General features: G+C 40.6%; 1 protein-coding gene across 2 annotated transcripts in view; it reads left to right on the top strand.

Annotated features, from left to right (window-relative positions):
• The window catches only part of Sf3b1 (splicing factor 3b subunit 1), a 49,319-nt gene that overhangs the window by 6,434 nt on the left and 19,552 nt on the right, over positions 1–23,333 (top strand). For both annotated transcript variants that reach the window (XR_003846259.1, XM_008848288.3), the window contains exons 2-11: positions 2,377–2,543; positions 5,977–6,081; positions 7,008–7,122; positions 8,944–9,023; positions 11,573–11,743; positions 16,229–16,466; positions 18,013–18,225; positions 18,359–18,480; positions 22,813–23,010; positions 23,095–23,196. Coding sequence is in view for 1 of the 2 variants with exons in the window: in XM_008848288.3 (XP_008846510.1) it covers positions 2,377–2,543; positions 5,977–6,081; positions 7,008–7,122; positions 8,944–9,023; positions 11,573–11,743; positions 16,229–16,466; positions 18,013–18,225; positions 18,359–18,480; positions 22,813–23,010; positions 23,095–23,196 (1,511 nt within the window). In the remaining variant the exon portion in view is untranslated. The remainder of the gene's footprint in view (positions 1–2,376; positions 2,544–5,976; positions 6,082–7,007; positions 7,123–8,943; positions 9,024–11,572; positions 11,744–16,228; positions 16,467–18,012; positions 18,226–18,358; positions 18,481–22,812; positions 23,011–23,094; positions 23,197–23,333) is intronic.

Raw genomic sequence — 23,333 nt, 5'->3', positions numbered from 1 at the left:
TTTTTTTTTTTTTTTTTTTTTTTTAAACTACCTACCTCTTTGAGAGGTGGGGATCAGTGGGTTGGGCAGTTACATGATAATTTGTATCAGTCTTTTGGTCCCTGTAATAAGTGAAGGGAGGGTCTCTGTTGCAAGCCATCCCCCTCAAATTTGGTCTTTGTTTTTTATGAGACAGAGTCTCATGTAACCCTGACTGGCCTCCAGCTCAATGTCTAGACTCTAGTGCCCTGGAACCCAAAATCCTTCTGCCTCTGCTGCCTTTGCTTCTGAGTGCTGAGATTAAATGTGTGCAAACCGCACCTCCCTAAAAGAAAGCTGGTCTTGAATTTACTGTGTATGTAGCTGAGGATAGCCTTGAACTGCCTGCATGGAGTGCTGGGATTATACCTGGTTTAAACAGTGGTGATTTTTGTGCATGCTAGACAGGCGCTTTACTGACTGAGCAACATCCCCAATCAACTGAAGAGTATTGGGCACGGTAGATATAAAATCCTAGCACTCAGGAGTTTGATACCCTGGAACCCACACAAAAACTCTCTGTGGCTGGGTGCGTCCTGTGCGCCTGTACACACGTCAAAATAAAAATAAACTTTAAAAAAATTTTGATTTGTTGCAGATCCAAGTTTGAGAACAGCTTTCCATGTTTCCCCCGTCATCCCCTTTCCTAATTATGTACTGGTGTGTTGTCATGGACTCCTGGGCTTAAGTGATCCTCTTATATCTATCTTCCAAGTAGCTGGTTAGCTGGAACTAAGTATGCCACCATGACCAGCCTTTTTAAAAAAATTACTTCATATTGGAGAGGGATGGTGAGGGCATGTTGAAGTACACATGGAGGTCAGAGGACAACTTGGAAGAGTCAATTCTTCTTTCACCATATGCATGAACTTGAGTCATAAGGCTTACAACAGATGCCTTTACCCAATAAACTCTTGTGTCCCATCATGTCCAGTTTAATACTGTTGATAATTTTATATTCAGTCTTAGCCAAAAGACGGAGAAGTGACTTAAACATCTCTAGTAGTGGGTTTTGTTTTGTGCTACTGAAACATAACTACCACAGGGCTTGGTATCAAATTGAAGGCCTCGCAGAATGCTGAATGTGTTCTACCACTGAGTTACACATTTAGCAGAATTCTGGTAGTGACAGTTATTAAATTGTGAGTATAGTCCTGGTTCCTAGTCATCTCAACAATTTTAACTTTCTGGCCTGGAAAGATAGCTCAGCAGGTAAAGGTATTTATCACACACACCTAGTGACACCTAAGTTTTTGATCCATGGCCCATGTAAAGGTAGGAGAGAACTGAGTCCGCAAAGTTGTCTTCTGACCTCCACATGTATGCCATGATGTACATGCCCCTCCACATCATGCATAAATACTAATCATAAATTCATAAATATATTTTTTTGTTTTTTCGAAAGTCCGTTTGGCCCTGGTTGATCTGAAACTCACTGTGTAGACTAGGATGGCCTCCAACTCACAGAGATAAGCCTACCAAGTGCTGGAATTAAAGGTGTGTGCTACCACACCCAGCTAATAATAAATAAAATTAAAAAAATATTTATTTTTATTTTATGTGTATGAGTGTATTGCCTGCATGTATGTGAGTGCACCCATGTTGTGCAATGCCTCAGAGGTTAGAAGAGAGCTTCAGCTTCCTCTGGAACTGGAATTAAGGACGGTTCGTAGCTGCCATGTGAATGCTGGGAATCGAACCCAGGTCCTCCGCGAGCGCAGTCAGTGCTCTTAACCACTGAGACATCTCTCCAGCCCAATAAATAAAATTTAAAAACAGTTTTAGTCTTTGAGTTGAGAAGTTTAAAATTTATCATTTAGATTGATAATGCATTCTAAAGGTTAGTACTTTATAATTGAGATAATAAGTAAATTAGATCTTTGGATTACTATTGTCTTAGAGGTAAGGTGAAGCATATGAGTGTACTTGGTATAGTTCTAGTAACCTCTTATATGGTGAAGTTATTTTCTAGTTGTGTTTTTTTTTTTGTTTTTTTTTTGAGACAGGCTCTCCCTGTAGCCCCAGCTGGCCTGGAACTCACTATGTAGACCAGGCTGGCTTTGAACTCATAGAGTTCCACCTACCTCTGCCTCCCAAGTGCTGTGACTAAAGGCGTGTGCCACCATGTCCAGCATTGTTCTGGTTTTTATTTTTGTCTTTTTGAGACAGGGTCTCTCAGTAGCCCCAGCTAGCCTGGAACTCACAGAGATCCCCAAGCTTCTGCTTCCTAAGTGCTGGGACTAAAGTGCCACCATGCCTGGCTTAAATTTTCAGTATTTTAAGATCTAGGAAGGAGATACATTTCAACATTAAGTTGAAAGCTCTTTGGAACATGAAATTGTGTTGTCTTTCTTACAGATATTGAAGCACAGATCCGAGAAATTCAAGGCAAGAAGGCAGCTCTTGATGAAGCCCAAGGAGTGGGCCTTGATTCCACAGGTTATTATGACCAAGAAATTTATGGTGGGAGTGACAGCAGATTTGCTGGATATGTGACATCAATCGCTGCAACTGAACTTGAAGATGTAAGTTACAAATTGTATAAGAAATTAGCAGTTTTTTTCTAGACAAAGCAGGAAATACAAGGGGATTTTCTTCCTGAGTTACTAGGTTTAAGTAGAGATAAAGCAGTTTATTAAACCCCGTTTTTGTTGTTTTGTTGTGGGTCTTTTTGAGACAGGGTCTCCCTGTAGCCTCAGCTGGCCTAGAATTTGCTATGTAGACCAGGCTGGCCTTGAACCCACAGAGATCCACCTGCCTCTGCTTTGAATGCTGGGATTAAAGGCTTGTGCCACCACACCCTGACTGGCTTTAAGCTGGAAATGCCTTTACACACATGGCTTGCTTTTTTTGGAGGAGGCGGGATATATATGTATATATATTTTTATGTGTATGGGTGTATTGCCTGCATGTTAGTGCACCCATGTTGTGCAATGCCTGCAGACCACAGAAGAGGCCCTCGGATCCTCTGGAACTGGAGTTACCAATGGTTGTTAGCCGCCATATGGGCTCTGGGATTTGAACCTGGGTCCTCTGCAAGAGCAGTCAGTGCTCTTAACCACTGAGCCAACTCTCCAACCCCGGGATTCCTGTGTGCTGGCATCCTTACTTTCTAAGGTTCAAACACTTCCTTGGAAGTGCTCAGCTCTTATTCTCCATGAGGAGGACTTAACCTTACTATTACACAATATATAAAGCACCTTGGAATCATTTCTGTTAAAACGTAAATCCCTACGGTTATTTAATCCTGTCTTGAGTAACCTATAGAAGTGACTTGACTATAAATAGCCATTTGTCCTGTCACTTGTTTTTTCCCTATACTCAGTTTTTGTGATTTGATTTCTTTCATTTTTGGAATCAAACCCAGGATCTTTGTCATTTTGGATAAGTGCTTTACCTTGGGCTCCCCACCCCTCAACCCATTTTGTGTGTGTGTGTGTGTGTGTGTGTGTGTGTGTGTATGTATTGTAGTTGTTATGAGACAAGTTCTCACTGTATAGGTTAGCTTGAGTGCTAGGATTATAGGCATGTGCCATTGTCCTTAGCTCTCACTTTTCTTTTATTCATAAGCTTTTTGTATCTTTCAATTCTTTTTTTTGAATAAAAAAATTAAAAAAAATTTTTTTTTATGTGTGTGCATGGCGTGTATTGCCTGCATGTAGGTAAGTGCACCCATGTTATGCAGTGCCCATGGAGGTCAGATGAGGCTGTCAGGTCCCCTGGGACTGGAGTTAGGGACAGTTGTTAGCTGCCATGTGGGTGCTGGGATTCGAACCCGGGTCTTCTGCAAGAACAACTAGTCTTCTTAACCACTGAGCTGTCTCTCCAGCCCCAAGATTTTTTTTTAAATTGAAGTTTCTTTTTTAAAAATATTGTATTTTTATTTGTATGAGTATTTTGCCTGCGTGAAGGTAGGTGCACCCATGTGCAATGCCCACAGAGGTCAGAAGAGGGCATCAGATTCCCTTGGAACTGGAGTTTGGGACAGTTGTTAGCTGCCATAAGGGTGTTGGGAATTGAACCCTGGTCCTCTGAAAGAGCAGCCAGTGCTCCTAACTGCTTAGCAGTCTCTTCAGCTCCACTTTTTTGAGATTTTTATTTGAGAATGTCATACATGGTTATGGTGTATTTTGGTCATATTTAATCCTTACTCCTCCCACATCTACCTTTTTTTTTTTTTTTAAATAACCCACTGAGTCCAGTTTGTGCTGCCCGTATACTCTTGTGTGTTGTTTTTCACTGGAGGGGTATGGTCAACCTACAAGGGGCCATACCCTTAAAGAAAACAGACTTTTCCCTCATGAAGCCATCAATTGCCAGTAGCTCCTCATCCCCTTCTCCCTCCCAGTCTATCCATGCTATCATTTTTCCTGGCTTGATTGTGTGCAGGCAACCACAGCTGTTTTGCGTTCATGAGTGTAATGATCTTGTCCAGATTCTGTTCAGCTCTGGCTCTTACAGTCTATCCACCCATTTTTCTTTCTTTTTTAATATATTTAAAAAAATTTTTATTTTATGTGTGAGTGTTATGCCTACATGTAGGTAAGTGCACCCGTGTCATGCAATGCCCACAGAGGACAGAAGAGGCTGTCAGATCCCCTAGAACTGGAGTTATGGACTGTTGTTAGCTGCCATGTGGGTGCTGGGATTCGAACCTGGGTCTTCTGCAAGAACAGTCAGTGTTCTTAACCGCTGAGCCATCTCTCCAGCCCCTATCCACCCCTTTTTCCTAGATGATCCCTGAGCCTGGAAGGGAAGAAGTGTCATGTACCCCATTTTTGGCTGAATGAAATACACCCTCAAAGCATTTTATGCTGGGGGCTAGAGAGATGGCTTAGCAGTTGAAGTGCTTGTTGCTCTTCCAGAGGACCAAAGTTCCAATCTTAGGCCCCACATCCAGTGACTCACAACTGCTTCCAGCTCCAGGGGAACTGAGGCCCCTCTTCTCTTTGCAGGCATCCACATGATGCACATACATACATACATACATACAAATAAAAATAAATCTTTTGTGATATTATGTAGCTTGTTTTCTTGGATGATCTTGCACATCCAGATTTGGTGAAATAGCTATTTAGCCACTTTACATGATTATTATTTAGACTAATTATGTAGATTGTCAAACTGGTTATTTTTATAAAATTCAAGTCACATCACTTTTTTAAAAATTTTTATTTTATGTGTGTGAGTGTACCCGTGTCGTGCAGTGCTGCGGAGGTCAGAAGAGGGCTTCGGATTTCCCTGGAACTGGAGTTAAGGATGGTTCGAAGCCACCATGTGGGTGCTGAGAATCGAACCCCGGTCCTCTGCAAGAGCAGTCAGTGTTCTCTGAGCCATCTCTCCAGCCCCCACATCACAATTTTTATATCCTTGGGAAATGTGGACATGTGATGAGCCTTAGGATGAGAGTTCTAGAGGCTGATCAGGGACTAGCATTTGGGGGAGGGTATCCCCCTTCTGTGTGTGCCTGTGTGTTTTGAGATGGGGGTCTTGAAATTCTAGTTGATCTTAGCCTTAAACACAGGAGCCTCCTACCTCTGCCTTCCAAGTGCTGGGATTAGGGATTATATTAGGGATTACACCTGGCTCTAGCATTTGGTTCCTATAGTAAAAGACAGTGATGTCGGTATATTCTAGAGGCTAAGAACGAAGTTACCATTTCATTTTTAAATATAACTTGTGTATAAAATGTTCTTGAGAATTACTCAGTGTTGTACTTTTTTTTATTAGAGAAGTAACGGTGTATAACATTGTTCTGTGTAAACCTACTGTTAGGGAAGTAAATACATTAATAGCAATTGCTGTTTACTTGTTTCTGTGGTTATTAAATGGTATTAAATAACATGGTTAAAAAATAAACTAATGGTTAAAAAAATTAAGTAAACTTGGTAGTTTCCAAATTACACATTTTGTCATGCTGATTTTTAAGTTCTGATATTTTGGGGCATTTTGTTGCAGGATGATGATGACTACTCATCATCTACAAGTTTGCTTGGTCAGAAGAAGCCTGGGTATCATGCCCCTGTGGCATTGCTCAATGATATACCACAGTCAACAGAACAGGTAAGTCTCCTAAAGGTTATTCACCTCAAGAATAGAGAAGTCTGAGTTCCTATGGTAGCTTACAAACTTAGGAGTAAGTTCAAAGAATGTTTTGAGAACAGATAATTTGGGAGAATCAGAAATAATTGTTTTATAAAGATAATCATTCCAGGAAGCATTGACATTTAGAAATGTCTGCATACTATATTGCATATTTCCATGTATCTAGGCAAGCCCTCTGCCATGGAGCTACATTTCCTGAGCCTGTCCTCATTTTGTTTTTGCTTTATTAGCTACACTGACTACACTGACTGACTGCCTGCCTACCTCCCCCTCCCTCCCTTTCTCCCTCACTTCCTCCCTGCCTCCCTCCCTCCTTCCCTCCTTTCTTTCCTCCTCCTTCCCCTTTCTTTGAGTTAAGGTCTTAACCATGTGCCCCTGGTTGGCTGGGAACTTATTGTGTAGAGCAGGGTGGCCTTGAAGTCATAGAGCTCCATTTGCCTCTGGAGTGCTGGGGTTAAAGGCATGCACTGCCATTCCTTGCTGGCTGTCCCTCCTCTTAAAAAGAATGATTTTTTCTGTGTGCACCCCCTGCCCCCCCCCCCAGATGCCTGTGGAGGACAGAGAACTCTCTAGAGTTGGTTTTCTCCTACCTTATTGTGAGACCTGAGGATCAAACTTAGAATGTCAGGCCTGTGTACAAGTGCCTCTACCCTTTGAGCCATATCAAAGGCACACTTTTTTATTGTTTTGAGACCAGATCTTTCTCCTCAGCCTCCTGTGTGCTGGAACTATAGGTATGGACTGGCACACTCAACTGTATGCTTTATTTTTTTCATACAAAGATTTGTTCATAAGATGACACAAAATATATCTTTTGATGTTTTATAATACTCTGATTTCTGTTGACAATAGTCAACATTTAACAAGACACACTTTTTTTCCAGTATGATCCATTTGCTGAACACCGTCCTCCAAAGATTGCAGACCGGGAAGATGAATATAAAAAGCATAGGCGGACCATGATAATTTCCCCAGAGCGTCTTGATCCTTTTGCAGATGGTAATTCTTTGCCACTTTTCTATAAGTATTCAGAAATTTATTTGTATTAAGTTGTCTTTTAGCCCTTTGATTTTTTTTGGCATGCTTATGAATTGCTTTTCGTTTTAAAACCCCCCCTTTTAGAGTTGTATAGATTTGGTTGAAGTCACAGATGCCATATTCTTCATCTTTATAATGCAAGTTTTCTTTCCAGGTAGAAGGACAAGAAAATAATGAGCCAATGCCATAGAAACGCAAAGGGTTAAAGGTTTTTCTTTTACTTTTGTTTTGGGTATTCTTGGTATACTTTGAACAAATGTGTTTTTCTGTTCAAAATACTTTCAGTTATTGAAAGTTTCAATCCAAATTCTAGAGTTTTGGACTGTTGCTTTTGAGAAACTGTTTCTCACACTAGAGTTCCCCTCATACTGTTATAGCTTAGTAAATGCACCTACTTTGCTCTAAGCAAACTTAAAGTTAAAATGAAAGTATATATACAAAGACTTTGATATTTTTAATAGTTGGAGTCTGTTTTGCTAATTTTAGTGTTTAAGTCAGCACAAGGGGCATAGTGAGCCTGATGGAAGCTTTCCTCAGGTGAGTGAGTTCCACAATCAAAATTAGGTGCCTGTTTTTTAAAATTAGATTCTACTGCAGGTTTACAAATTAGACTTTCAGCCTGCATGAATTAATAGGGATATTCTTTTCTTTTCTTGCATAATTGTAATTGATTTAAACATGTATGTCAGAATTCACAGGCCCATACTAACTGTCCTTAATTTCTTTCCTACAGCAGTACTGCTATATGCCAGTCCTGTCTGCATTCTTAAGGGTGCAGTTCAACACATCCTCTCTAGATTATGGTGAAAAAGTATTCCAAAGGAAGTCTTATCAGAGCTAGTGTCAGAAAGAATGACACTACCAATTGGGCATGATCGTCAGCATAGGAGATGTCTTAGAACTTTACAATTTTTCCTAAATTATAATGCTATACTACTTGTATAGCTGATTATCACATTTCTAAAGCATAATGTGCCTTTGTGAATCTTGTTATATACTATTTGGGCTTCTTTAAGATATTTTACAGTTTGAAAAGCAAATGCTGAAACTTTAACCAAGAGACTGACACATCTCTTTGTACACCACTTTTCTTTTGTGTGCATTGTAATAGCTGGTAGAAGGAATATATCTTAAGTAATGTTTCCAGTTGTTATTTGTACCTCCTAAGAAATAAAATTATGTTTTGGGTCAAAAAAACTTTAGAAACATGAAGCCCTTTTTAGTAATGTGACATGAGAGTTAAGATTATAGGCATATTTTTAAAAATCAGTTTTCTAAGCTACAGCTGTTTTAGATCATATGTGAAGAAATTGTCTAGTCAGTTATTTGTAGTCAGGATTTTAACAGCTTGCAACAGGTAATGTTTTGAATATAAATATCTTTCCAAAGTGTTACTAATGGTAAAGAGATAATTTTCTAGGCTTCTATTCTGCTGCTTGAAGTCAGAACTGCTGATGGAGACAAAGGCACGAAAGTGTACGTATTCCGGATTAGCAACCCAGGAACCCATCACTTCTGAAGACTCTAAATTGTGCTGTCATTTTGTTTTTTAAATGCATTAAAATATTTGTTTTAAACTGCTGTAGATATGTTTGTGTTCAAACAGGTTAAATTGATCAGCAAACTCAATAAAAAGTAAGATGTATAATTATCAAAGTTTTTCACCAAAAAATAAATTAAATGATTATGGAATAAGTAATATTAGAGCAGGGCAGAGAAATCAGTTGAACCTAGTACCTTTTATTTATTGTACTCTTGTCCTGTTGCTGTTCTTTTCTGCAGGAGGGAAGACCCCTGATCCTAAAATGAATGCTAGAACTTACATGGATGTTATGAGAGAGCAACATTTGACTAAAGAAGAGGTATGTCAGCTTACCTCATACTGTAATACTGTGAAATAATGTAAGGAAATTTGAGAGAATTTTATATTTGATTTTTTTGCTATTATAGCAATATTAATATTTCAACGGTATTAGTAAAATTAAGTTGATAAAAACATTACCCCCAAATCACATCATTTCTTAAAGCTTTGTGTTTCTGACTTTTTCTAGTTCAAAGCTTTCTGGCCATATCTACTATGTCTGTCTGTCTTACAATAGTTGTATTTCTAGAGTGGTTAGTAGTGTACCTCAGAAGCCAAGCAGTCACACTTCTTGAAGAATCCCCAGTTCTGTGAGATTCAGTTTGGCTATAGATGGAGAATTCTGATTTTTTTTTTTTTAAAGGAAGAAAGAATTTATTGGGTTTATGGTCTGGAGGGTTGAAAGTTCATCGTAGCTGGGAGGCATGATAGGAACAGACTGAATATTTCTTTTGGCCTGCAGAGGTGACTCTGTTGGGGGCATGAATGCAGTGCTGGAAAGACAAACCTTGGTCTGTTTCATGTATGTATTTTATTTTATTTTTTGGTCTTTTTGAGACAGGGTCTCCCTGTAGCTCCAGCTGTCCTGGAACTCACTATGTAGACCAGGCTGGCCTTGAACTCACAGAGATCCACCTGCCTCTGCCTCCCGAGTGCTGGGATTAAAGGCATGCACCAGCACACCTGGCTGTATATATTCTATTACATTTACTTATTTGTGTGTGCGCATCTGTGGAGGCCAGAGAGCCAACCTGCAGGAGTTGTGCTCTCCTTCCACTGTATGTATGTGTGTTCTAGGGATTGAACTCATTGAACTCAGGTCTCTAGGCTTGGAAGCAAGTGTTTTTACCTACTGAGAGAACATGTTGACTCTTTTCCTTTTTTTTTTTTTTGAAGAGAGTCTCACTGTGAATCCCTGGCTGGCTTAGAACTCCTAAGAGGACCAGGCTGGCCTCAAACTCACCGAGATCCCCCTGTCTCTGCCTAGGATTAAAGGCATGCACCCATCATGCGCCCCGGTATTTTGTTGTGGTGCTTGTAGATTTTTTTTTTTTTTTTTGTCTTTTTGAGGCAAGGTCTCTCTAGCTCCAACTGGCCTGGAACTCACTATGTAGATCCGCCCCCCTCTGCCTCCCAAGTGTTGGGATTAAAGGCATGCACCACCACACTCGGCTAGTGGATTTGTTTTTTGAGGTAGAGTCAGCCTCACTTTGGCCCAGGTTGAATTGGAACTCACAGTGATCCTCCTTCCTTAAACTATCCTGAGTACTAAGATTACAGATGTCATACCACTATACCTGGCTTGGTTTATTTTAATAACCTTTTATGTTTATTAGTGTATAATCAAGTAGAGTTTGTTAGGTGAGTTTAAAGAGGACTAGGACCTCATTTTAAATGAATTAAATACATTCATTATGACTAAAGTATACATAGCAGTTAAGTAGAAATTTTTTTTTGGCGGGGGATCTTTTTGAGACAGGGTTTCCCTGTAGCCATAGCTGGCTTGGAACTCTCTTAAGTAGACCAGACTGGCCTTGAACTCAGAGAGATCAGCCTGTCACCAAGCCCGGCTGTTAGGTACAAATAGTTTTATTTTCACTTTTTTCTTTTTTAAAAAAATATTTATTATTTTTATTTTCTGTGTATGAGTATGTTGCCTGCATGTATGTAAGTGCATCTGTGTTTTGCAATGCCTGGAATTCCCCTGGAACTGGAGTTAGGGATGGTTGTCATATGTTTGTTAGCTGCCATGTGGGTGCTGGGAATCCAACCTGGGTCCTCTGCAAGAGCAGCTGTGAGTACTCTCAAATGCTGAGCCATCTCTCAGCCCCGTGTTTTGTTTTTTTTGAGACAAGAGTCTTGCAATGTACTCTTGGCTGACCTGGTTCTATCCCATATTGGCCTTGAATTCAAAGCAGTGCTTCTACCTTAGTCTATTGAGTGCTGGCATCAGAGGCATATACCACCACACCTGGCTCATTTTTCTCTTTTGAGTTGTGTGGAGTTTTTTGGTTGGATGTTTGTTTTGGCAGGGTCTCACTGTTTAGCCCTGGTTAGGTTAGAACTCAGCTGTGTAGACCAGGTAGTCCTTGAACTTACAAAGATTTGCCTGTGTCTGCAGGGTTAACCCATCAAACTTGGAGTGTCTTGATTTTTAAAGAAAACTGGGTTTTGGTAGCATAGTTTTCAGTTCTCTACTATTAACTGGACATTTTACTTCATACAATAAGATTTTACTTTGCTAACGATAAGGTGTAGGGTAGTCTCTGTTGAACTTCTAGAGTTGTTGGTGTGTTATTCAGGAAGAAAGCGCTATAGAACCGCAAATAACAATACTAAAAAGGGATAGAACCACTAGTAGCAGAAAATATTTTGAATAAAATAAAAAATAGATCATTAATTAGAAATGACTAGATTAATGACATTAAGAATGTATTGAAAGAAAAAAAAATTTATGGTGCTAGGAATTGAACCAGGAGCTACTTGTGAATGCCTTCCAGCTCATGAAAAGATTTTAATATGTTCTCTGCTTTTTCAATTGTTTTTCAGAGAGAAATTAGGCAGCAACTAGCAGAAAAAGCTAAAGCTGGAGAACTAAAAGTCGTCAATGGAGCAGCAGCATCCCAGCCTCCCTCAAAACGAAAACGACGTTGGGATCAAACCGCTGACCAGACTCCTGGTGCCACTCCCAAAAAGCTATCAAGTTGGGACCAAGCAGAGGTAATTGCATTTGTTCTAGTCTATTTCTCCATTGCTGTAACAGAACACTCTGACCAGTACCAACTTGGGGAGGAAAGAGTGTATTTGGCTCAAATCTCCCTGGTAATAGTTCATCACTGAGAGAGCCAAAGTAGGAACTCAGAGCAGGAACCTGTAGGCAGGAGCTGAGGCACAGGCCATGGAGTGTACTGGCTCGCTCCCCAGGCTCATGCTCAGCCTGCTTTCTTATACCGTATAGAACAACCTGCCCAGGGGTGGCAGACATGGCCACAGGCAGTCCAATGGAGGCAGTTTCCCAGTTGAGACTTCCTCTACCAAGGTGTGTCAAGTTGACAACTAAAGCTATCTAGCATGGCATCTTACTACTATTTAAATTTTTTTTCTTTATTATGGAATGTATTAGTGTTTGGGTTTTTATAACAAGTTACTATAGACTGTGTGACTTAAGTGCAAAAGTTTATTTTCTCGGGGCTGGAGAGATGGCTCAGCGGTTAAGAGCACCGACTGCTCTTGCAGAGGACCCGGGTTCAATTCCCAGGCTACGAGTCATCCTTGACTCCAGTTCCAGGGGAATCCAACGCCCTCTTCTGACCTCCGCGGCATTGCATGACATGGGTGCACTCACATACATGCAGGCGATACACTCATGCACACAAAATAATAAATAAAATATTAAAAAAGTTTATTTTCTCACAGCTGCATAGATTTGAAGTCCAAAATCAAAAGTGCTAGCAAGGTTGGTACTTAGGGATTTTTAACAATTTGCTGGTGGTTGTCGTTGTTCCTAACAACACTTTTCTCTATTATCTTTTCTAAGAACCTTACCTCAGATAACCATCTCCAGTCTCTAGATGCTGTCACATCAGGGTTTAGAACCTTTACATATGAATGGGGGCATTGAGACACAGTTCATTCTATACTGTGGGTAAAGGAATGTTCTAGTTTTGTTTTGTCTTTTTTGGGACAGGGACTCCCTGTAGCCCTTGCTGGCCTAGCACTCACTATGGAGACCTGGATGGCCTGGATCTCATAGAGATATTACCTGCCTTTGCTGGGATTAAAGGTGTGTACCACTATACCCAGCATTGTTTTTTATTTTTTGAGACAGGATCACACTATATAGCCTTGGCTGACTTGGAACTCAATATGTAGACCAGGCTGGTCTCAAACTCACAGTTACCTGCCTCTACCTCCTGAGTACTGGGATTAATGGGATTAAAGGTGTGCACCACCATGCTCAGCCAAAGAACGTTCTTTTGGAGTATTAATTTTAAATGTGTACGTTACATTGTTAAATCTGCAGCCATCAGTCATTTTTTTTTTTTTTTTAATTTTATGTGTATGAGTGTATTGCCTGCATGTATGTGAGTGCACCCGTGTCGTGCAATGCTGCGGAGGTCAGAAGAGGGCTTCAGATTCCCCTGGAACTGGAGTTAAGGACGGTTTGTAGCCGCCATGTGGGTGCTGGGAATTGAACCTGGGTCCTCTGCAAGAGCAGTCAGTGCTCTTAACCGCTGAGCCATCTCTCCAGCCCCAGTCACTATTTTTTTAAAGATCTATTTTAAATTATGTGCATATTGGGCGTGGGGCATAGTGCCTGTGGAGACCAATGATGTCAATGATGTTAGATTCCCTTTGGAGCTGGAATTACAAGCAATTGTGAACTACCTGGTGGGTGCTGACCACAGGTCTTCTGGAGAGAAGTCTGAGCTCTTAACCACTGTGCCACCTATTCAGCCTCTCAGTCACTATTTTAAAAAATTTCATCACCCAAACAGAAACCTAAGCACTAGTTCTTTTCTCCCACATAGAAATTTCTCTGTCCTGTTTGCTCCATACCAGTTATTAGCACTAGCAAACATGTTTTACCATTCTTTGTCCCAAAAGTAAGCTCTGGAGAAAACCTTCATTGAACTTCAGATCTTGTTTCTGTTTTTTTTTTTCTTCATTTTTTGGTCTTTTTGAGACAGGGTCTCCCTGTAGCCCCAGCTGGTCTGGAACTCACTCTGTAGACCAAGCTGGCCTTGAACTCACAGAGATCCACCTGCCTCCGCCTCCCGAGTGTTGGGATTAAAGGCGTGCACCACCACGCCCGGCCCCTTGTTTCTGTTTTTATACTGCAAAGTGCTTTGAATGAGTTATCTATGCTTACTGACTTTGCTTATCTAATTTTAGCTAGTCTTCTGTCCCTATCTGTGGTTACAGTAACCTGACCTTTTAAATCCAAGTTTTCTCTTAGTCATATTAGCTAGTGTATCTGTGGACTTGAGACTCTTTTCTCTTTTAGCCTCTGAATTTCAGTTTCTTTTCATATTCTCTTCATTGGTTGCTATTTCTCTCTTTTGTGAGTTTTTTTTGTGTGTGTGAGGTTTTTTATGTGTGTTTCTTTTTTGTGTGTGTGAGTTTTTTTGCTGGCATATATGTAAGTGCAGCACATTTGTGCAGTGCACACAGGGGCCAAAAGAGGGCATTGAATCCCCTGAAACTGGAGTTAGGAGTAGTTAGCTGCCTTGTGGGTGCTGGGGCTCTAACCTGGGTCCTCTGCAAGAGCAGCCAGTGCTCTTAACTGCTGAGCCATCTCTCCAGCCCCTATTTCTCAATCTTTTGTGTTGGATCGTTTTCCTTCTCTGAACATTGAGGTACTCTGGTGTTCAGTCTCTTGAATATTTTTCCACTTCCTCTTACTTCCTAGGATCTCATTTCAGTTTCTACATGTTGTCTATATAAAACAACTCCAGAGTTTGTAAATTTGTCTCTCATATTTCTCAGACTTTTATATTTGTCTAAGTTGACATATTTAATAGGCACTTTAAAAAATTATGTATATTTACTTGTGGGTATGTGAAGGGATAGATATACCTGTGGAGTTCAGAGGATAATTTGCAGGAGGTTGTTCTACCCTTCTACCTCATGGGTCCCAGGGATAGAACTCAGGTCATCAGGCTAAGTGGTAAGTACCTTCACCTGCTGAGCCATTTCGTTAGGCCCAATAGGCATTTCTTTATCTTGTTTTTTTGAGATAGGTTTGCATGTAGCTCAGACTGGCCTTGAACTCACTGTATAGCTGCCTATGACACTGAGCACCTGATACTTTTGCCTCTGTCTCCTAGGTGTTGTGATCATCGACATGAACCACCATACTTTGCTCACATCTCAAAATTAATTATTTTTGAAGAGAAAATGATTGCCCCTTTCTAACATGCTGTCTTGGTCTTTCCAAGTCTGTTGGACTCAAGTCAAATCCAGCCTGTGCTCTTATTCTTGTACATCATACCCTTTCTGTAACACATCTGATTGGCTTTACTTGTAAATATATTCCAGATCTGGCTAGTTTCCATGACTTTCTGTTACCATGGTCTAAATCTCTATTGCTTTAACCTAGACTACTGTAGGTTATTATCAAACTATGGTAGTTACTTGTTCATTCTGAGAGTTTGGCAACATTAAGCATAATACCTAATTTCAATTTGACTTAAGAAACATCTTGAGGACTTTACACTTACTCACTGGTATGTGAGAGAATGTGATTCTGCTGAATTTATGTTTGCATTTTATTTTCTTTTTTAAAATTCATTTATTTTGTGTGGGAGTGTGCGTGTGCCATGGTGGGCCTGTGGAGGTCAGAGAACAATCCATGAGTGGGTTTCTCCTTCTACCATGTGGGTGTCAGGGATGAGACTCGTAAGGCTTGGTGGCATATTGCCTACATATATGTAAGTTCACCCATGTTGTGCAGTGTCCGAGGATGTCAGATCACCTGGAACTGGAGGCATGAATGGTTGTCAGACACTGTGTGGGTGCTAGGAATCGAACATGGGTCCTCTGCAAGAGCAACCAGTGCTCTTAACTGCTGAGCCATCCCTCCAGCCCCTTGGAGCTAAATTTTTTTTGTTTTTTTAGAATTTAAAAAAAATATATTTTATTATTTTTTTATTTTATGTGTATGAGTGTATTGCCTACATGTAGGGTAAGTGCACCTGTGTCGTGCAATGCCTGTGAAGGACAGAAGAGGCCGTCAGATCCCCTGAAACTGGAGTTAATGGAGGTTTGTTAGCTGTCATGTGGGTGCTGGGGTTCGAACTTGGGTCTTCTGCAAGAACAACCAGTGTTCTTAACCACTGAGCCATCTCTCCAGCCTCTTGCAGCTAAATTTTTAAAACCAAGATAAGCTTGTTCTGCTGGCAAGACAACTGTTTAGCTATATGCTCATAATTAAATATAAGAGTTTATGTGTTTCTTTTTATTTTTTTATTTTTTTTGGTCTTTTTGAGACAGGGTCTCCCTGTAGCCCTAGCTGTCCTGGAACTCACTATGTAGACCAGGCTGGCCTTGAACTCACAGAGATCTGCTTGCCTCTGTCTCTTGAGTGCTGGGATTAAAGGCATGCACTACCACGCCTGGCTTATTTAAAGTTTTTTAGCAGAAATTTTCTACTTTTTTCTTTGTTGGTGTGTAAGTGTGAAATAAAATCTTTTGCTTTGTAAGACCCCTGGACACACCCCTTCTTTAAGATGGGATGAGACACCCGGTCGTGCAAAAGGAAGTGAGACTCCTGGAGCAACCCCCGGCTCAAAAATATGGGATCCCACACCTAGTCATACACCTGCGGGAGCTGCTACTCCTGGACGAGGCGACACACCAGGCCATGCGACCCCTGGCCATGGGGGTGCTACTTCCAGTGCTCGTAAAAACAGATGGGATGAGACCCCCAAAACAGAGAGAGGTACGTTTAGTGGAGTGTGGATGGGTGAGATCTTGAATGTTGTGTTTCACGCTGAGAGCTGTACTTGGAAATCTTTGCTGGGCACGTAAATGTGGAGACAAAGAACTGAGCAGGTCGAGTCTCTTGAGAAGCCTGAATCAATCCTGAGTGTGTGTAGACTGCTTCTTTTACTGTCTGTTTTGATGCCCAAACTAAGACTATGATACAGTTGTTTCATAATACATTTCAACTTTGCTTTTAAAAAAACCAGTCTAGAGCTGGGCGTGGTGGCACATGCCTTTAATCCCAGCATTCGGGAGGCAGAGGCAGGCAGATCTCTGTGAGTTCAAGGCCAGGCTGGTCTATATAGTGAGTTCCAGGACAGCTGGGGCTATAGGGAGACCCTGTCTCAAAAAGACTAAAAAAAAAAACAAACAAAAAACCAGCCTAATCATTTGCTCTTCTTGAAGAGGTTGAAAGTTGTATTTTATAAAGAATCTTAGGAAAGGCTAGATTTGGTGGCATTCAGGAGGCAGAGGCAGGTGGATTTCTGTGAGATGGAGGCCAGCCTGGAACTACATAGCAGGTGCCAGGCCACTGGAGTTACAGGGAGACTTTGTCTCAAAAAGACCAAAGAAAAAAGAATCTTAGGAAAAGATAAAGTTTTATAGATGATAATCTTTTGTGTTGTTATTATTTATATATAATATATACACATACATACATACACACATATATATATATATATATATATTGTTTTTTTTTTTTTCTTTTTTAAGTGGGGTCTCCCTGTAGCCCCAGCTGTCCTGGAACTCACTACATTGACCAGGCTGGCCTTGAACTCACAGAGATCCGCCTGCCTTTGCCTCCCAAGTGCTGGGAATACAGGCGTGCACCACCACGCCCGGCATTTTTTCATTTTTTGAGACAGGGTCCCACTATGTAGTACTGGCTGGCCTGGAACTTGCTATGTAGACTAGACTAACCTTGAACGAAAAGAGATCTACCTCGGCCTCCTAAGTGCTAGGATTAAAGAAAGGTGTGCACCACCATGCCTGGCTTTATGTTCTTTATTATTATTTTTTTGTTTTGTTTTTTGGAGATGGTCTCCTGGTTTTTAGCTGGTGATCCTTTTGCCTCAGCCTCCTAAAAGCCAGAATTTTAGGCATGTGTCACCATGCCTGATACCTTTTTTGTGTATGGCTATGTGTGTGCAGTTAAATTTACTGAGCATTTGCCTTTAATTCCAGCACTTGGGAGGCAGAGGCAGGCAGAGTTCAAGGCCAGCCTAGTGTACATAGTGAGTTCCAGGCCAGCTGGGGCTATAAGGAAGACCCTGTCAAAAAAAGACCAAGGAAAAAAATATACGTGTGTGTGTGTGTGTATCGAGCATAAATTACCAATTTTAACCAATTTTAAGTATGCATGTCAGTAAAGCATATTCATAGTACTGTGCAACTATCACCAGTATTCATTTCTTTGAATGTGTTAGCTGTTTGCAAATAAGCAGTGTTTTAACAGTGGTTGATAGTATGGTCTTACTGATTTTATTGATTCCTTTTTGAAGATACTCCTGGCCATGGAAGTGGATGGGCTGAGACTCCTCGAACAGATAGAGGTGGAGACTCAATTGGTGAAACACCAACTCCTGGAGCAAGTAAACGAAAGTCGCGTTGGGATGAAACACCCGCAAGTCAGATGGGTGGAAGCACTCCTGTTCTGACCCCTGGAAAAACACCAATTGGCACACCAGCTATGAACATGGCTACTCCTACACCAGGTAGAAAACTCTTTTATTGGAAATAATAATTTTTTCCTCGTCGAGCTATTTTAAGTTTTTTGGTGTCTCTGTGTGTGTGTGTGCATGCTATTAATACCACTGCAAATCGTTAACAGTTTTGTTTTTTGGGTAGGTCACATAATGAGCATGACTCCTGAACAGCTTCAGGCTTGGCGATGGGAGAGAGAGATTGATGAGCGAAACCGCCCACTTTCTGATGAAGAATTAGATGCTATGTTCCCAGAAGGATATAAGGTACTAACAGCGAATATACGATGTTGGTATTTAGGATATGAATTTTTAGTATTTAGTTTAAAAAGTTGCCTGATAGGTTTGTATTGGCCTTGCCCAAATTCACTCAGTGCTAATCCATTCTTGTAGCTATTTTTTTTTTTTTGTCTTTTTGAAGCAGGGTCTCCCTGTAGCCCCAGCTGTCCTGGAACTCACTATGTAGACCAGGCTGGCCTTGAACTCACAGAGATCTGCCTGCTTCTGCCTCCCAATTGCTGGGACTACAGGCGTCGTTACCACGCCCGGCTTCTTTTAGCTATTTCTAAGTGCGTTTCAGCTCCAAAGAAACTATACAGTTGCAAAAAAAGAAGTATGAAACTTTATTACTCTCTTTAAAAGTTTGTTTTATTATTTTCTCTTTTTGAGACAGTCTCCCTGTAATCCCAGCTGGCCTAGAACCGGTTATGTAGACCACTGAACCTAGGTGGTTTTTTTTTTTTTTTTTTTCTAGACAGTCTCCCTGCAGTCCCAGTTGGACTGGAACACACTGTAAACCAGGTAAACCAGGCTGGCCTCTTGCGATCCATTTGCCTCTGCCTCCCTAGTGCTGGAATTAAAGATGTGGGCCTCCACATAAATGAGCCACCATACCTGGTTATTGCTATTTTTTTTTCCAAGTTTTTACAATTTTATTTGAATTTTTAAGTAAAATCCTCAGAGCAGGCGAGCTAGTAATCTTGGCAGTTGCCTTGAGGAGGAGAATGGAGGGGACAAGGAATGGGGGTCAGGCATGTGGCTGGCTGGTAGCCACATGGCTGGGAAAAGGAAGATTTAGAGAAAGTAAAGAAATACAAGGTGCTAGGGGCAGCCCAAAGCCTTAAAGAAAGCATGTTTAGTAAGAAAGGCATGAAAAAAAAGGGAAATTATACCTTTCAGAACGGTGGGCAGACTTACAGAGACCTACATGAGTGGCTCCTCCTAAGTTCTGCATTAGTAGGCAGGATTCCAGGCAGGAAAAACTTGCTATCTCATTAACTCGCTAGGTATTCCGCCCTTTATTTAGCATGACCTACTTTCCTAGGCGTGGTCCTATGACCAGATGATTGAGCAGTTAAATGTACATAAAATGGAGGCACTCGGGGTATTACATTCCCCACTGGCTCTGGGGATAAGTCAAATCTTTGACTTGTTTTGATTTTGAGGCTCATATTGGGTCCTTAGAACCCTAATTTTGATGGCATTTGAACATTTTAGGAGGCACGAGCTCATGTAAAGGCTGGGAGGAGAATTACCAGAGGCCCAGTAAAACTCAATTACACCTGAATTATTGGTGTAAAAACAGCAAACCTCACCTAAGGCCATGTATGAGCCATTTTCCTTTAGGAACAGTAGGTCTATTCCCCTTCTGTTCTATAGCACCATTTTAGCTAGGGAGGTAACCTGTCTCCAACTGCCCTATGGAATCCTGTAGACATCTGTTATCTCTGTCTGCCTGAGAGCTTAGAAGCCTAAAATTTTTACTACCCCTGGCTAGGGTGGCAGCACCCAGGGCAGCATAACCTGCAGTGCCTGTTTTCACAAGGATGGCAGTGGGACTTCTCTTGGCTCTTGAGAGACCTGGGTTGAGGTGAAGTGTTTCCGCCCTTTCTCTCTGCTATAGAGATAAAGCTGGAGGAGAACATGGACTAGTACACACATGTCTCCATGTTGAGAGTCCCAATTTAGCTGTTCTGTAGTCATACACTTACTAAGACTGAAGGTGGATACCCACCAGGTGGTTTCAGGGGCTCTAATATTATCCGCCCCCCAAGAGGTAACCTTTAAAATTTAAGGATTAGACAAGAGTTTTTAAATACTTTGGACATTTCTGTACTCTCATACAGACCAGGCTGCTTAAGAGGCCCAAGGACATTTTGACTTTTAGCCAAGAAAGAAATTGGCTGCTTTTCTTTGGGGTCTTTTTACCTTACCTCCTATCCTCTGAAGAGGTTACCCAAATTTGCCAACGGGGAATTGGGACACAGACTGCTCTGGCTTCTTCCATGCTGAACAGGGATGCAGGGTGTGGCAATTGGGGTACCCCTTCAGTGGGTCTAGCTAAAAGACCACCATTCCTGGCTGCTTTTACTATTTTTTTAAGTGAAAAATCTCTAGGACTTCTAGAGGTCTTTGGACCACATTTTGAGAACCCTTGGATTAGTGTAATGGAATAACTGTAATTCTCCAGTTTTCCAGGATTAAGCTCACATTAGGTCATGATGATTTTACTTGGTGCTTTAACAAAATTATCTGTGTATTTAGGTTCTATAGATGTCTGATGACCTAAAGAATGCTCTCTACCATAGTAACTTAAAATTGGTTTATTGTTTTGAGTCAGAATCTTGCTTTGTAGCCCAGGTTTATTGAAGTTTATGTTGAGCTATAAAATTTTCTAAGTACCCTGTCACTATGGAAATATTTGTTGGTCTAAAGGGCAGTCTGTGATTAGAGAGTCATAACCAAGACTGAAGCCTGAAGTATCGAATGGCCTTTAGAGAGAGAACCTTTTTGCTCTTGACTATTGTCAAAACAATTTCCATTATGTAAGCTACTCCCTACTCCATTAGCTTTCTATTAGATTGTTTCAAGTAAGTACATCATTGCTTTGTGGTTGAGCGCTAGGAGTGTGATGCTCTGTGTTTGGTTTTTAGAATCACAAGCAATCAATAAAACTTAAAAACAAAAGAACCTTGTAGCTTCCATGTAATGCTTTGTGTGTGGATGACCTAATGTTGACTGCTCAGGTACTTTTCTCAGTTACAGCCATTGGTTTCCTTAATACTAATAGGAGGATATCTTGTCCTTAGTGAGTTCAGTAGTAAGCAAAATCCTTATTAATGAATTAAAGAAAATAGTAGACCTTTAGGTCCTTAATGTAGAGTGACACCAGTGGATTCATAAGACACTCACAGAATAAATTCCACTTTATTTAAGATGATTAGTCAGTGCTTCATGCTGGTGCATACATCAAGTAGCAGCGAAAAATAACTGGATAACAAAATGGACAGAAGGCGTCAATATAAATTTAACATAATTTAATCTTAGTCTAAGTGACAGTTTTAGATACATAATAGTTAAGGCTGATTGGAGAGGATCTGTGTAGGCTTATTGACCTGCCCAGCAAAGTGGAATTAACAATAAAATAGTGTCTTTAAAAAGAGCTTTGAAGGGGCTGGAGAGATGGGTCAGTGGTTAAGAACACTGGCTGTTCTTGGGGAAGACCTGGGTTTGAATCTCAGCACCCACATGTCTGCTGACAGCTGTCTGTAACGCCAGTGGGGACGGGACACCCTCTTCTGTCCTCCTTGGGCACTTCACACATGCAGGCACAACACTTCATACATATAAAATAAAAATTAAAAAATTTAAAAAGAGCTTTAAAAAACAAATCCTTAGTTGGACGTGGTGGTGCATGCCTTTGGTCCCAGCATTTGGGAGGCATAAGCAGGTGGATCTTTATGAGTTCAAGGCCAGCCTGATCTACCTAGTGAGTTCAGGTCAGCTGGGACTACAAGGGGACCCTGTCTCAAAAAGACAAAAAAAAAAAATCCTTCTGTTGCTAAACACGTATTTTTAGACAGTCCGTTGGGATTTTGTGTGCATTTTACAGGAGCTTGTCAAATACTTTTTTTTACATTTCTTAGAACTTTTTTATAGTACAAGGATTTATGTGAATGATGCTTCTTTTCTTTTCTTTTCTTTTCTTTTTTTTTTTTCCTCCTTTTTTTTTCCTTTTTTCAAGAGGGTCTCCCTGTAGCCCCAGCTGACCTGGAACTTGCTACGTAGACCAGGCTGGCCTTGAACTCACAGAGATATGCCTGCCTCTGCCTCCCGAGTTGTATGCCACCATGCTCGGCATGATGCTTCTTTTTATTACTAAATTATACATAGCCTTTTAATATATTACATGTACCATGTAAGCTTAGTTCTATTTATATTGATAATTATAAATATTATTTGCTCTAACAGGACCTTTTGGGAAATAACTGATTCAGTTTGATAATCCTCAAATTTTTGTTAATTTGACTTGTTGGTTTAACATGTTTATATTTCAAACATTAATGTTTGAAAGTAATCAGAAGTTTATAAGACTGCTTTATTTTCTGGTTCCCATCTAATTAGCAAATAAATACATACATATTTTGATAATTGTTTTAAGCTTCTAATTAACCTAACAGTGAATTATGTTTTTTCCTTCAGGTAAATAAAAAGCTTCTGAGCTCATAAATTATAAAATCTCTTAAGTACAAATGCTACTCATTATGTTGTCTTTGAATATATAGTGGCAAGGTAACTAAGTGTCTTGTAATCTGTTAGGTGCTCCCTCCTCCAGCTGGTTATGTTCCTATTCGAACTCCAGCTCGAAAGCTGACAGCAACTCCCACACCTTTGGGCGGTATGACTGGTTTCCACATGCAAACTGAAGATAGAACTATGAAAAGTGTTAATGATCAGCCATCTGGAAATCTCCCATTTTTAAAACCTGATGACATTCAATACTTTGATAAACTGTTGGTAAGTGATAATAGCAGAAGTGAAGTACTGCTTTCTTTTTTGTCTGGGAGTCATTGTCCTGACTACCTTTAAATTTTATTTTAGGTTGATGTTGATGAATCAACACTTAGTCCAGAAGAGCAAAAAGAGAGAAAAATAATGAAATTGCTTTTAAAAATTAAGAATGGTACACCTCCAATGAGGAAGGTACGTACTGGTTTGTTAAATTATTATGTTTATCACTTCTAGAGTCTCATACTGTAGCCCAGGCTGGCCTCCTTCTTAGAGCAGTCCTCTTCCTTAGCTTCCTGATGTTGCAGTTATCAAAATAAACCATCACTCCT

Source organism: Nannospalax galili, unplaced genomic scaffold (genome assembly GCF_000622305.1).
Source record: "Nannospalax galili isolate Female #2095 unplaced genomic scaffold, S.galili_v1.0 scaffold1024, whole genome shotgun sequence".
NCBI lineage: Eukaryota > Metazoa > Chordata > Mammalia > Rodentia > Spalacidae > Nannospalax > Nannospalax galili.
This window is presented reverse-complemented; position numbering and strand designations above follow the sequence as displayed.